The sequence below is a fragment of the Lissotriton helveticus genome, chromosome 6, assembly GCF_964261635.1.
Source record: "Lissotriton helveticus chromosome 6, aLisHel1.1, whole genome shotgun sequence".
Classification (NCBI taxonomy): domain Eukaryota; kingdom Metazoa; phylum Chordata; class Amphibia; order Caudata; family Salamandridae; genus Lissotriton; species Lissotriton helveticus.
The window spans coordinates 1962593716-1962609398 of record NC_136067.1 but is presented as its reverse complement, the minus strand read 5'-3'; the positions used below and the strand labels follow the sequence as shown (position 1 = coordinate 1962609398).

Sequence of the window (15683 nt, the reverse complement as noted above, 5' to 3'; positions counted from 1 at the left end):
AGTCACGGGAGACACGGTATCAGGAGACCAAAATCATTAACAGCTGGACGCTGCTACGCAGGTGTAACCTGAAATAGAAGGCCCCTCATCCCTCCCTACTGGACTGTTCATTGGCACACAGCTGCCCCTTAGTTTTCTTGTAAAACTCAAGCATTACCCTGGAGAGCACCCCCCTTTACGGAACTTGCTGACCTCCTGAGGCGAAAGCCGGGAGAGTCGATCCTCGCTAATTTTTAAAATTGTATAACTCTGTGTTTTTAAAGACAATTTTAACTATTTGAGTGTAATTTGTGATTTATAACAAACCTACCTCTCTCCCCCGGGCTTTCCCGCGCAGCTGCAGGAACGCTGACGCGGGACACTTCCTGGTGTTGACGCCCCCCCCTGGGTCACTCAGGCCACGCCCACCACCTGTCAGGCCACGCCCCGTTCTCGAGCAGTGAAATAGCGTGTCAAGAAAAGCGCGAGTCTGAACTTGCTGACCTCCTGAGGCCGAAGCCGGGAGAGTCGATCCTCGCTAATTTTTAAAATTGTATAACTCTGTGTTTTTAAAGACAATTTTAACTATTTGAGTGTAATTTGTGATTTACAACAAACCTACCTCTCTCCCCTGGGCTTTCCCGCGCAGCTGCAGGAATGCTGACGCGGGACACTTCCTGGTGTTGACGCCCCCCCCTGGGTCACTCAGGCCACGCCCACCACCTGTCAGGCCACGCCCCATTCTTGAGCAGTGAAATAGCGCGCCAAGAAAAGCGCGAGTCTGAACTTGCTGACCTCCTGAGGCGGAAGCCGGGAGAGTCGATCCTCGCTAATTTTTAAAATTGTATAACTCTGTGTTTTTAAAGACAATTTTAACTATTTGAGTGTAATTTGTGATTTATAACAAACCTACCTCTCTCCCCTGGGCTTTCCCGCGCAGCTGCAGGAACGCTGACGCGGGACACTTCCTGGTGTTGACGCCCCCCCCTGGGTCACTCAGGCCACGCCCACCACCTGTCAGGCCACGACCCGTTCTCGAGCAGTGAAATACCGCGCCAAGAAAAGCGCGAGTCTGATCTTGCTGACCTCCTGAGGCGGAAGCCGGGAGAGTCGATCCTCGCTAATTTTTAAAATTGTATAACTCTGTGTTTTTAAAGACAATTTTAACTATTTGAGAGTAATTTGTGATTTACAACAAACCTACCTCTCTCCCCTGGGCTTTCCCGCGCAGCTGCAGGAACGCTGACGCGGGACACTTCCTGGTGTTGACGCCCCCCCCTGGGTCACTCAGGCCACGCCCACCACCTGTCAGGCCACGCCCCGTTCTCGAGCAGTGAAATAGCGCGCCAAGAAAAGCGCGAGTCTGAACTTGCTGACCTCCTGAGGCGGAAGGCGGGAGAGTCGATCCTCGCTAATTTTTAAAATTGTATAACTCTGTGTTTTTAAAGACAATTTTAACTATTTGAGTGTAATTTGTGATTTACAACAAACCTACCTCTCTCCCCTGGGCTTTCCCGCGCAGGTGCAGGATCGCTGACGCGGGACACTTCCTGGTGTTGACGCCCCCCCCCTGGGTCACTCAGGCCACGCCCACCACCTGTCAGGCCACGCCCCTTTCTCTGTCTCCTATTTAGTATGTGCATGCACCGGAAGCGCAGCGGACGAGCGCAGCGGGTGCGCCGTTTGCGCGCCGAAGGCGCGTCTAAGGCAAGCCCGTCTGCGCCCGTCCGCGACCAGACCGCGACCGGGACCAGACATGCTGTTGAGAATGGAGCACATAGAGGAAGGATTGTGTGGTCAGGTGAGGACTTAAGGGCTTTAAATTCCACATCTGAGTGTTGCACTCACGAGATAGACCCTCAGACCTTCGCGCCCCCCCATACTTGTAGGACCTGTGGGGTCTCTCTTGGCCCTAGAGACACGGTGAGGCGCCCCAAACCCAAACCATTATTTCAGACAGGCCTCAGAGCGGGCCTGCTGAACTGCAGATCCCTAATTAAACACGCAGACGATGTATGGTTATTACTAGAAGAGCAGGAGTGGGACGTTCTGTTTTTAACAGAAACCTGGATCAAGGAGGATAACATGACCGCCATTGCGATAGCAGTCCCTCTAGGATTTAAAATATGTCTCGCCAACCGCCCAGGTGCAAAAAGAGGTGGAGGTGGAGCCATTATTTTTAAAGAGCAGCTAAGACTGACATCCTCTGCCCCTACCATAATTCAGGGAATTGAGGGCCTTCACTTTTGTTTTCAGGTGAGCCCACAGCTATCGTTAGCAGGATTAGTGATTTATCGCCCTCCAAGTGGTGAGGATCCCAATTTACTCGCTCTGCTGGATACGATTGTTCAGTGCTCCCTCCTCCACCCTCAATTTATTGTGGTAGGAGATTTTAACATTCATATGGACAAAACAAATTGTACTGCTGCAGAGCTGCTCAGATCCACATTAAACAAGGCCAAGCTTAGGCTGATCAATGATGGCCCCACACATACAGCGGTCCATATGCTCGATCTTATCTTTTCTAATATTCAGGATGTGCAGCCTGAGACACCACTACCACTGACTTGGTCAGACCACTCACTGGTCCCATTCACAATGAACCTGGCATATGATAGTCCGGCGCCAAGTAAATGCTATTTCTTGAAGAGGCAATGGAAAAAACTTATTCCCGATATAATGGGCCCTGTTCTGGCTCAGAACACCCCACCTCTCACCGCTGACGCGAATACAGACACTCAGCTCCTTAATGAGTGGGTCGGGAATATGGTTTCTTCCATTGCTCCGGCCTCACGTGCATTATCAAAGAGAGATTCCCCCTCCGCCCCCTGGTTCTCGCAGGATCTCAGAAAAGAGAAAGCAGCCTGTAAAAGGCTGGAAAGACAATGGAGAGCAAATTATGGGCTGGCAGAAAAAGCCAAATATAAGGAAGCAGCCAAACAACTGCAGAAAGCTATCAGGAAAACAAAAAAACAATTTTATGCGGACTCTATTCAACAGGCAGAACAGTCAAGTAAACAGATCTTTAAGGTGGTACAGTCCTTTTTTAAACCCAAATGCATCGAGAGGGAGGTCCCCCTGTCAGTCACTCTATGTGAAAACATCTCTGAGTTCTTCGACCAAAAAATTAAAAAAGTTTACGAATCCTTTGGGCCAGAAATAAAAACGGTAAAATCGGACCTAGCGATTAAAGATGTGATGGGTGAAACCCTTACTCAATTTAAGTCCATACCTCTAAGTACGGTGCAACAAGAACTTGCTAGATGCAAATCTGGCTCTCCGGACGGCCCATGTCCAGCCAAACTATGGGGCTCCATAGCGGACTTTGTAGCCCCTACAATACAACAAATCTGGAACTCATCCACCGCTTCGGGAGTATTCCCGAACAGCTGGAAACATGCTACTCTCCTTCCACTGAAAAAGAAACCTAATGGGGATCCAGAAGACCTCAGTAATCTTCGCCCAATCTCACTGTTAGCCGCTCCCGGAAAAATGCTTGAGAAAGTAATACAGCGCCAGCTGAGTCAATTCGTTGAAGCAAATAAGATACTTCATGAAACACAGTCAGGTTTTCGCCCAGGCTTCAGCACGGAAACAGCGCTAATTGAGGTAACAGAGTCAGTGAGGTGGTCGATGGATGCAGGAGACTCAGCAATGCTGGTACTCCTGGATCTATCGGCCGCCTTCGACACGGTGGACCACACCAGACTACTGATGCGATTGACCGAGATAGGCATCCGTGACAAAGCAATAGGGTGGATACGCTCGTATCTGTCCCAGAGAACACAGAAGGTGGCACTGGGGACTGTCTCTTCAGCACCTAGAGTCCTCGGCTGTGGAGTCCCGCAAGGGTCGGCACTCAGCCCTCTTTTGTTCAACATCTACCTCGCTCCTCTCTTTATGTTGATTGCCAACTGGGGTGTCAAGGCAATTTCATATGCCGATGACACCCAGTTGGTATTTCCGTATTCAGAGGTATCGCAGGAATCCTTCTCGAACTTTAGGGGATGTCTCCAAGATATAGCCCGTTGGATGAATACGAACAAACTAAAATTAAATGCCAATAAGACTGAAGTGATCTTCTTTTGTAAAGGCCCCCCTCCCCCATCAGAACTGTGGTGGCCAACAGAGATGGGCCAAGCCCCCTTACCCAACCGCTCGGCAAAAAATCTTGGAGTGAGGTGGGACGATAGCCTGTCCTTTACCTCGCATATTCAACAAGTTGCCGGTTGTTGATTGGGTAAGCTGAGGAACCTCCGTAAGATCCTGAGGCTCCTCCCGGAGAGTTGCCGGAAAACTGTAATCCATGCCACTGTTACATCCAGGCTGGATTACGCCAACGGACTATATCTGGGCCTACCAAAATACCTAACTCACAAACTTCAGGGGGTCCAAAATGCGGCTGCGAGACAGCTGCTGCGTATCCCTTTCAAGCAGTCAGTCTCTCCGCACTTGCGATCACTGCACTGGCTTCCAGTTGCCAGCAGAATCAAATTTAAGGCACTCACGCTGGCTTACAGATCTCTGTTTGGTACCTGCCCGGAGTACCTGAAAATTCGTCTCCCGAGATACTATCAAGCCCGCGCGCTGCGTTCCAACGGCCGCGTTCAACTGGTTGTCCCACGAACGAGAAGGGCTCGATTAGGAGGTCGAACTTTCTCGGCAAATGTCACAACATTATGGAACACCCTACCCCCAGCAATCCAGCAAGCCCCCTCCGAACCTTGCTTTAAGAAGTTGCTAAAGACCTGGCTCTTCTCTCAACCCCGCTAACTTTCCCACTTCTTACCCTCAGGTCAACTGTGTTCTGCTAGCGCCGGGACACCTCCTTGTGAGGTAGCTGTTCGCGCTTTACAAAATGCTGTATTATTATTATTATTATTATTATGTAGAGATAGACCTATCATTTAATTTGAAAGAAGGGGACCCCTATAGACTCGCTTTACATAGGGAAGAGAACATTGTAGGTAAAGGTCTATAGCTAAGTCAATCAGACTATTTACAAAAGCAATTCTAGGTCTGAGAAGAATGTGTATGCCACCCCACCTGATTAGTTGAGGTTATACCCCATAAACCAATTGTGTAAAACCAAAATATTCAAAATTCATGTCATTTTATTTAGTAATGATATTTTCAATATTTACTTTGTTTTATATCTCTGTTTAAACTGCATAGTATATATCATAATTCAAGATTTGGTATCAAAAATTAGTATTCATTTAGACATTCATTGTACAGAGAATAAAAAACAGTACAAACAAAACATGGACAAAAGTTGATGGAGGCAAAGCGGTAGATTGGACTACGCGTGTTTCGGTGTTATCGCCTTCATCAGGTCACCGTCTTATTGCACTGAAAACTGATCGAAAATATATATATCTAATCCAGATTCTGATGAGATGACAGTCAGGGGCACGTAAAAGGATATGAGTCTCCCAAAGAAATTTGTGGATAGTTAACTATGTGCGAGCAGGGTTCATCATAGATGGTGGTAAATATACCATGTACGATGGAGATATGGAAGCTATCAGAGCACAAACGTCTTAGAAATTAACTTGGGCGTAAGTTATAATGGTCTCGATATAAGTAGCTCTGTAGGCTTCTTATATATTGTCAAAAAATTCAGAGGAGTTGTTGCCCTTAACAACGGAAATCAACCTCGTTGTATTGGATTCTAATATTCGGATCTGATGTGGATCTGATCTAGGGACTTCCAGAAATTCCACGCCACATTATCTGGTAAATAGGGAGTAAAGTATCCCCGAAATAAAGGATCAGCATGTTGATCAAAGGTTCTGATGCGCCCCGGCTATATGCGTGCTATGCGAAGACCACCATGGACAAATCATCACATAGTCCAGCAAAGATCATCATGTCTATTCATCAATGGCAGCCCCCTCTTGATAGATTTAATTATAGTAGTTTGTTAGTAAATGTTTAATAATTCTTACATGCTTTATTGGTGTATTTCCGGGTCCCCCTTTTCTTTTACCTATGCAAAGCCCCTCTGCTAGAGAATTGAAGTCATGATATTCCGATCTCAATTATATTTACAGTTGGTGTATATGTTATGCCCCACCGCTATGTTTAAAATGTATCTCACTGTTATGTAATATCAGTGTCTATTTTTTTTTCTCTTCTTTTTTTGGTGAGTGGGCGACAATAGTCCGGAAATGTGGGCAGGCAATCATATCGTGATATAGTTCATTGTTAGCTATTGTTCTTTGTGTGAACAGGACATACCAGGATTACACACTAGTATCGTATATTGCTGATTTGTATAGTGATCTTGTAATACGCAGACTGTTGTGTTATTTTTGTACATTATATATTGTCATGCAAATTGTTAGGAAAGGTTTAAAAAGGAACTTCTTGAAATAACCAATAAAGATATTTTTTTAATGCGTTTGAATGAATAAAATATGATTTCTAACAGATAAAGCAGATCACACATCAATAAAAATGTGTTTATTCAGCAGCATTAACAGGGGTCAAGAATAAATATTCAGTCATCTGGCAAATTAATCTGAACCCCATAAAAGTGTTCATCTTGCATAACATGTAAAAGAGCTGCCTTATTAAAGGAGCAAACCCACAGTCATAGCAGACGAGCAGGTGTCATCTGCCAGTCCTCAAGTGACTCCACCCACGCGTCTTCTCACAGACAGCACACCTCCATTCTCAACACTGTCTGCGCAGAGCCAGGCCGCTTGGCTTTGCCGCTGCTAGTTTAACACGCTATCCTGCACCCCACCAAGTCCAAGGGGGGCGCCCTTTGCGGGGGGCTGCACCCAGCATTGCGCTCACGGGCTTTGCAGCGCTGAGAGGGGTGCTGTCGTGCTCCACGCCTAAATCTGTAATAAAGTGTGTCAGCAGAGCATGCTCCTCAGGGGAGGGGAGGCGAGGAGGGGGAGTGTCCACGGGATGCAGCCAGCCCCGAGCCCCCGGCTCTGTGATTGGCTGGTCGGCTGGTGCTGAATGGACAGCTCCGGGGCCGGCTGGTGCTGAGCTGTCAGAGCTGCTGGTGAGAAGGGAGGGGGAGTGAACCGGACACGTCTTGTGGATTGCTCTTGCTCAGCACATCCCATCCAGCCCCCCCTGCCCCCACCCCCAGGGAGCCCAGGCTTTGCATTGCCTCGCTGCCCCCACACTCAGGCTGGGGGAGCTCTGTCGCCTGGTGACGTCACGCAGCCGGCGCTTTGTTCTCGCTGGTCCCCTCCGGAGCAGGGGCTGAACCCCGCGGGCTGGGTGAGCGCAGGGAGCATTCCTCGAGGTCTGGGGAGGCAGCGGTTGATCCGGGGCGCTGGTACCCTGCATCGTTCATCCTCTTCTGAAGATCTCGTGGTCACAGCTGCGGATGCCTGGCCTGCCCCCCTCTTAGCATTTCCATGAGAGACCCGCACTCCTCTTGAATTAGTTATATCTCCATTTTAAGTGATTTGCAGCGAGCCTCATCTGTAACCTTGTCTCTGTTGAAGATTCGACGTAGTCCCTACTTCTGGGAGGCTCTACTAGGCACCCTGCTTCGGATTTCCAATTTAAAGCCTTTGTTTTCTTTTTCGCACAGGGATACATTGTTCTTGGAGAGATAATACTCAGGGGGAGTGTTTGCACTGTAGAGACCACCCCTTACCTTTGCATCCTTAGCCTTGTTGGTTGCACAGCACGCCAGTGGTTGCTAAGCGCGCCAGAGGTTGCACAGCACGCCAGTGGTTGCACGGCACGCCAGTGGTTGCTAAGCGCGCCAGAGGTTGCACAGCACACCAGAGGTTGCACAGCACACCAGAGGTTGCACGGCACGCCAGAGGTTGCACAGCACACCAGAGGTTGCACAGCACGCCAGAGGTTGCTAGGCACGCCAGGGGTAGGATGGCCGACAGGAAGAGGAACTGGGCCGCCAAAGAGGACGACCTGCCCGCCTACCTGGCGCGGCCCGGCACCACGGCCCAGACCCCCCGGGTGAAGTACGGGGGCATGTTCGGCCTGGTGGAAGGCGCCTACGAGAACAAGACCATTGACTTCGACGCCTACAGCGTGGGCAAGAAGGGCTCCAAGGCCTCGCGCAGCAGCAGCCGCCATGACCTGGACGGGGACAACGAGACGGCCAGCGACGTCAGCGAGGTGTCGGGCTCGGCCATCAGCTCTCCGGGGGAGCGGGAGGACAAGACCCCCGGAGTCGAGATCAAGTACCCCATGGGGAAGGAGCACCTGCAGGGCCAGGACAGCGATCAGGTAAGAGGGGTGGACTCTGAGTCTCAGTTATATATGTACCCTGACTCATAGTCTCTTATTTCGGCAACCCACCTCCACTCATGTTGTGAGTGACATCTGGCCTGACTATGGACAGCGGAGCTGGAATCCACGATTCCTGTACTGCACGTTGAGTTGAACACTTTTCAGATAGTTGAAAATGTAGTCACATCCCATCCACCCAGCACCGGGGTAGGTTTTGCTGTTTGTGTGGGGGGTGGGGGGGAGGCCTGCTCTCCCACTGCAGACGGTGGTCTAGGTGCCTACCTAGCTGGTCTCTTCCTAGCCCCAGCATTAGTAGCACCAAAGGCCAGCTGTGTGTCCACCTTTTATTATGCACCCACTCACCAGCCAGACATGTCATTATCCGATCAATTCACATTCTGCCCAGTAACAGCCTGGCTTACCAGGAATTACCACCATGCTCCATGATGTACTGTGATCTTCCGAGCACTCAATCATATATCAAAGAGTCTTTATATAGTTTTCACTATATCTTTTAATGTCCAATCTTCTTTCCAATTCAATCCAATTTTCCTCAAATGATTATTCGCAGCCAACGCACGTTTCGTCAAGTCCGTTTAGGACTAGCGACTTCCTCAGGGCTGCAACCCAAATACACACAATCAGTTTTGAATTACACTCATTAAAGGTAACAAAACAAAATAATATCTACATTTTCAACATACATTAACTGTTAATCATTCTTAATAGTTCCTCCGACCTCAACTTAGGTCCAATACGTGTTCACAAGTATTAACACACTGGTTACATAAAGAAGACCCAACTTTACCAAAACCGTGTTGATCACATCATTAATTGCAAATCGTATACATTACAAAATATCACAAGCTATAATTGCATATGGGTCATATGCGAAATAATTATATAGGGTAAAAGGTTTTGGTCCCTGATAACACCCTTAGCTTACAGGTTCTCTGATATATCTCCACAAACCACCTGTCTAAAACTCACCTATTTCCAATTACGTGTCCACACTTAATTTGTCCACATGTAGTAAACCCGATAGTTGTCAAGTATATATCTCCCCATCTGTAAATAAAATTGACAGATACTGCTGTCAAGTGCTAAACATAATGTTGAACTAATCAGGTAATAGCCAGTAGATCCAATGTGGGCAATATAGTTGTAGGTAAACCACTGTGGCACTCACCAGATTGTAATAAAATTGTTTATCAAGTAGTCTAGACTCCAACATCCGAGTAGATCGTAATCCAAAATGTTTTACAGTCACGTGACTAGGTCACTACCTAAAGTAAAGTAACAGCGCAATCAGTACTCTTAATTTAACATCTAACGATTTGAGCAAAGTAACATCAAACTACATATGTCTGTTCCATGTCTCTCACCTTGTACTTCAATATCAGCGTATCCCCTTTATTATATATATCTTCCAGTCTCTCATGTATTCTCACATAATTTGCCCACGTGTTCGTGTCTAGTAAGATAAAATAACAGGATATACTTGTAGACTCCAAAAACGCTATATTAAGTAGGTTCAAAGTAAAACTCATGTCGCGTGCTTACCATCAGTCAGTCCGAAGTATTCCGACTTTGGCGTTCAGCACGGGTGCCATCTTGGAGTGGCAATTTGTAGTAAATACCACGGGCGCCATCTTGTAGTGTCCAATTTTAGTCTTTAGCGCGGGTGCCATCTTGAAGTGACATTATTAACTAGTGCATGCGGGCGCCATCTTATAGTGGGTTTTGATTAACGTTGTAATATCCAACTATAGTATTCAACGCGAGTATCAACTTCAAGTGTTATTTATGACCAGTATATACAGGCGCCATCTTGTGAAGGGTACTAATTAACGTTCTACTTAGGAAGTTGAGAGTATAGGGATAACAGTAGAAAAATATAAGTCGTATGTTTGGTGCCATTTGTTCTCTATTTTCTATGTATATAAATTGTCTCCCAACACTGACAACTCTATATGATGAGAAAGTATAATGACCCACAGAGTTAGTATATACTGACGTATTGACCTATGGGGGTCGAGTACTGAATTGATTCTGATTTTTTTAAACCTACTATCTCTCGGAATTGTCTTTTCTTGATGAACACTTAAATTTGATGGATGCTATGTAAAGATGACTATGGGGAAAGGTGGTGGTGTACCTGAGGACCCCTGTGGCTTGCAGGTTGTAGAGAGTGTTAGCAAGGAATAGTTGCTACAATAATTTATATAATACTGTGAGAACGATAATCAAATCCTAACTTCTCTTGTAACTTGTCCAAATATTTGGATATTATTAACAATAACGAAGAACTACTATGACATAATAATTATGGTCCGAAACAGTAGTGAGATAACTAAAACGGGATATTGACTTTATTGTGAATCCGTTGGGTTCACGTTAATTAGTACCCTTCACAAGATGGCGCCTGTATATACTGGTCATAAATAACACTTGAAGTTGATACTCGCGTTGAATACTATAGTTGGATATTACAACGTTAATCAAAACCCACTATAAGATGGCGCCCGCATGCACTAGTTAATAATGTCACTTCAAGATGGCACCCGCGCTAAAGACTAAAATTGGACACTACAAGATGGCGCCCGTGGTATTTACTACAAATTGCCACTCCAAGATGGCACCCGTGCTGAACGCCAAAGTCGGAATACTTCGGACTGACTGATGGTAAGCACGCGACATGAGTTTTACTTTGAACCTACTTAATATAGCGTTTTTGGAGTCTACAAGTATATCCTGTTATTTTATCTTACTAGACACGAACACGTGGGCAAATTATGTGAGAATACATGAGAGACTGGAAGATATATATAATAAAGGGGATACGCTGATATTGAAGTACAAGGTGAGAGACATGGAACAGACATATGTAGTTTGATGTTACTTTGCTCAAATCGTTAGATGTTAAATTAAGAGTACTGATTGCGCTGTTACTTTACTTTAGGTAGTGACCTAGTCACGTGACTGTAAAACATTTTGGATTACGATCTACTCGGATGTTGGAGTCTAGACTACTTGATAAACAATTTTATTACAATCTGGTGAGTGCCACAGTGGTTTACCTACAACTATATTGCCCACATTGGATCTACTGGCTATTACCTGATTAGTTCAACATTATGTTTAGCACTTGACAGCAGTATCTGTCAATTTTATTTACAGATGGGGAGATATATACTTGACAACTATCGGGTTTACTACATGTGGACAAATTAAGTGTGGACACGTAATTGGAAATAGGTGAGTTTTAGACAGGTGGTTTGTGGAGATATATCAGAGAACCTGTAAGCTAAGGGTGTTATCAGGGACCAAAACCTTTTACCCTATATAATTATTTCGCATATGACCCATATGCAATTATAGCTTGTGATATTTTGTAATGTATACGATTTGCAATTAATGATGTGATCAACACGGTTTTGGTAAAGTTGGGTCTTCTTTATGTAACCAGTGTGTTAATACTTGTGAACACGTATTGGACCTAAGTTGAGGTCGGAGGAACTATTAAGAATGATTAATAGTTAATGTATGTTGAAAATGTAGATATTATTTTGTTTTGTTACCTTTAATGAGTGTAATTCAAAACTGATTGTGTGTATTTGGGTTGCAGCCCTGAGGAAGTCGCTAGTCCTAAACGGACTTGACGAAACGTGCGTTGGCTGCGAATAATCATTTGAGGAAAATTGGATTGAATTGGAAAGAAGATTGGACATTAAAAGATATAGTGAAAACTATATAAAGACTCTTTGATATATGATTGAGTGCTCGGAAGATCACAGTATTTGTTTGGACCATTGGTTTGTCTTGGAGACTGTGGTAACCAGTCCCCCACCTCTTCCAGAGCACCTAATAGATTTATTGCCTTATTACTAATACCTGGACTCTGCGCTGTGCGCTCTTGTAAGCCGTTACCAATATTTTTTCTATGCTCCATGATGTAATTGTATTTATATAGCGCTTACTACCTCAAACGAGGTGTTGATGTGCTTTTCGGCCAGTAGCACGCTACTCTGGAACCCAAAGGATCAGTGGTGGATTAGTATAGGGGAATATAAATTGTTAATTTGAGCAGTGGACATGGGAGTCTGTTAGTAGGATTGAAGAGGAGACAGGAGGGATAGAGGAAGGAAGAGTCTAGAAAGGGTTAATAGGGAGATCATAGCAGTAGAATGAGGCTTGGGGTAAGTCAAGGATTGGAGGTAGAGGATATATTGAGAGAGTTATAAGGTGAGATATAGGGTAGTGCCTTGAAGGAAGTTGAAGACTTTCTTGATTTCTTTCTTTCTTTCTTGATTTCTTTCTTTCTTTCTTTCTTTCTTTCTTTCTTTTTTTCTTTCTTTCTTCAGTAGGAGTAAAGTGATAAACATACATAACTATATGGAAAGGGTATACATATATATGCTGAATGCATGAATAAGTTGAAGGGCTTTTATTGCACTCCACTGAGTAGTTGACAATAAACAACAAGGATATGTGTGAGGCTTGCTGATCCACAGCTATCTGAGAACTACAGAATATGATAAGAATAATAATACAGAAATATCAATCTTATGGTATGGGCTACATTTGACATGCGGGATTCTGAAAACGTTATAATAAAACATGATAATAGAACACAAGGCTGCAGCTGAGGGGGTTGCAGATTTCACCAGATCCCTGTGACTGCATTGCTGAGCTTTGCCACAGTTAAGTCTTTTGACAAATGTAGTTTTGGGTCGGCAGACAAGAAAAAAGATATGTTTTCAAACGGGAAATGGTTTATTGAAAGTAGTAATGGGATTGATGCACAAGATAGTTTGCTTGTTTGATTTAAAACATAAGGAGAGCATTGTGTATCTATGTCAGTTAGTAATGGAGTATTGTGAAGGCGTTTTTGGATTATTTTTTAAAAATAAAATATAGCCTGCCTGGAGGAGTCGGTGTTTTCAGCTGCTCTGCGCAGTCTTCAGCTGCCAGAGGACAGCTGGCTGCAAATGGAATGTTATTGACAAGTCACAGAGGGCGTCAGTAAAAGTGCAGCACGTGCTACGGCATTTTCATTCACCTATGCATTGTCCTGCTTAGATGCTAATTGGCTGCTGAGCAGCAGAGCAGGATGAGGAAGCGATCTTCTCGGCCTCCCATTGGTTGAAATATATATTGCATAGGGACAGTGTAGTTTGCGTGCACTGTGGAATAGACGTGCTGGTTGCATGCGTGCACCGCAAGTGTGAAAGAGCTACTCGCTTGCTTGGTGGGACCCATTCAATGTACGCCTTCGACGGCCCGAGCATGGGGCGTGAGCGACCCGAGCTGGTGACAGCCAAGGCAACCGCAGACGCCTACAGCACAAAGAGAGAGAGAGGCTGGGTGTCTGCTGGGAGGGGGCTTGCGCCGCTCATCGGCACCTCTCCCCGCCCCCTTTCCACAGCATACGAACCACACCTTCTCATGCACAAACACACACTCACATCCATACACACACATACACTTAACTCACACATGCACACTTGCAAACCCACATCCACACACAGGTACATTATCATGCTGACTCACTCAAAACCACAGATCAACACACACACGCACACCCAAGTACTCTCATCTCGTACACACCCACAAACACACACACACTTACTCAGGTTCACACCCAAGCTCACACACAAACAACACAGATTCACAGGCGCACACACACATTCAAAAACACAGCCGAGCCCCTCCCTGATTTCCCCAGCCATGCCGTGCATCTGTTTAATACCTCAGCCCGTGAGTCCTTTCACTCTCCTGCCTTGTAAAGTGCTCGATTGCTCTTGGATCAAGTTCTTGCTTCATAAATCCATAAAGATCCATAAACACACGCCCGCACCCACACACAGAGCTAAGCCATACACAGGCCGGCCGCAGACACGCACACCGACATACAGACACACACCCAAACGCAAGTACCCGCCAGAACACAAACACACACGCGCGGCACGCACACACACGCGAGCTCCAGGGCCTTCACTGATCCTTGTATTGGGACACTTCACGTGGCGCAGCTGGTGTGATACACCCCGCACTGACGAACAGCTGGGCTTGCCTGGCTCCGGCAGCGGGCACGTGTGCTCGTGATGAGGCGGACGCGCTGGTGTCCTGGTGCGCAGTGCCGGGCCTGACACATGCCCTCCCCCGCCCCCCTCCCCTCTCACTCTGGCTGCCCCCGCTTCCCTTTGAGAGCCAATTCACCCGAGGGCTGGCCTCCTGTGTCCAGCTAATGGATAGAATTAGGAGTCCAGCTGATTCTACAAGGATTGGGAGGGGTGTGTGTGTGGGGGGTGGAGGGGTGAGTGTGTGTGTGGGGGAGGGGGGGAGGATGTCGCTGCTGCTGCTGCACAGCCAGCACCCTCCTGTCAGAACACACTACCAGCCAGCTTCTGACTGGGGACTGGGAGCTCAGGGTCGCCTTGGCAGGCTTAGCAGCTCGACTGGTGCATTCTGGGACTTGTAGTAGCTTGTTGTATAGCGTGCATCTGGCGTTAAAGCACACTGACAGCCTACTGATAGCATACTGCATCTATATGTAGAAGCAGGCATCTCTAGGTGCCCTTTTCAACTTGAACATCTCAGCCGGCTGTCGTTGTACTGTTGCACGCTGGTACTCGTAGTTTTTGGTTTGTAACCCGCATCTGCTGTAAAGACACACTGCCTGCCTCCTGATAACACTCTATGGGGCCGATTACTATGTTGGTCAGAAAGCCTCCAAACACTAGTCGGAAGCTATCCGACCTCGGTCTGAGGCTTTCCGACCCACAGGGTTGGTCTGTGTTCCGACCACTCGATTACGATGTCGACTTTGTAAACGTAAACTGGCCTGTCACCTCGGTACTGACCGGCTCTCAGAGTCTTCCTGCCAGTCGAAACTGTACCGTAATCCCCTATGGACAGCGTTACAGCCGTCAGGATTACAATGTTGGTTTCCCACAGCCTTTCCTTGCCAGCCTGTCTGACAAGGAAAGGCTGTCTGAAAGAAACTTTGGGGTCCCCTAGCAGGGATCACTTGCCTACGGTTGTTGGCCGAAGGGGTACCTATGGTGCCCCCCCTGTAAATCCACACACTGTGTGGCAGGCGCCATGGAGTGCCTGCCACAGGGTGCAGGTTTTTACACACACACACATTTCTTCATGGGAGCCTGTATTATGGCCGGTTTACGGCCGTAATACAAGCTCCCATAGACAAATGGGAGTATACGACCAAACTTTGTCCGGCCGCTTAGTAATCAGGCGGTGGGAACCACCGACCGCAGGTTGGTCGGTCCTGAGTCTGGGACAGTATGGGTCGGAGGCAACTCCGATCGACATCGCAATAAACCCCTATATCTCTAATTAGGGGTAGAGTTCTCAAGGTGACCAAGTCAGACTCCAACAACTCATCTGGTTCTCAATGTACTACTGCAGTGTTTCCCAAACTGTGGTCCGCGGACCCCCAGGGGTCC

The 15683-nt window shown here is 46.7% G+C and overlaps 1 protein-coding gene across 1 annotated transcript in view; it reads left to right on the top strand.

Moving 5' to 3' along the window:
* The first annotated feature begins 7815 nt into the window (after positions 1-7815).
* LOC144761988 (dihydropyrimidinase-related protein 1-like) overlaps positions 7816-15683 on the top strand; it is a 242652-nt gene continuing 234784 nt past the window's right edge. The window contains exon 1 of the mRNA XM_078647154.1: positions 7816-8211. Within this exon, the coding sequence (XP_078503280.1) occupies positions 7849-8211 (363 nt within the window). The 5' untranslated portion in view covers positions 7816-7848. The remainder of the gene's footprint in view (positions 8212-15683) is intronic.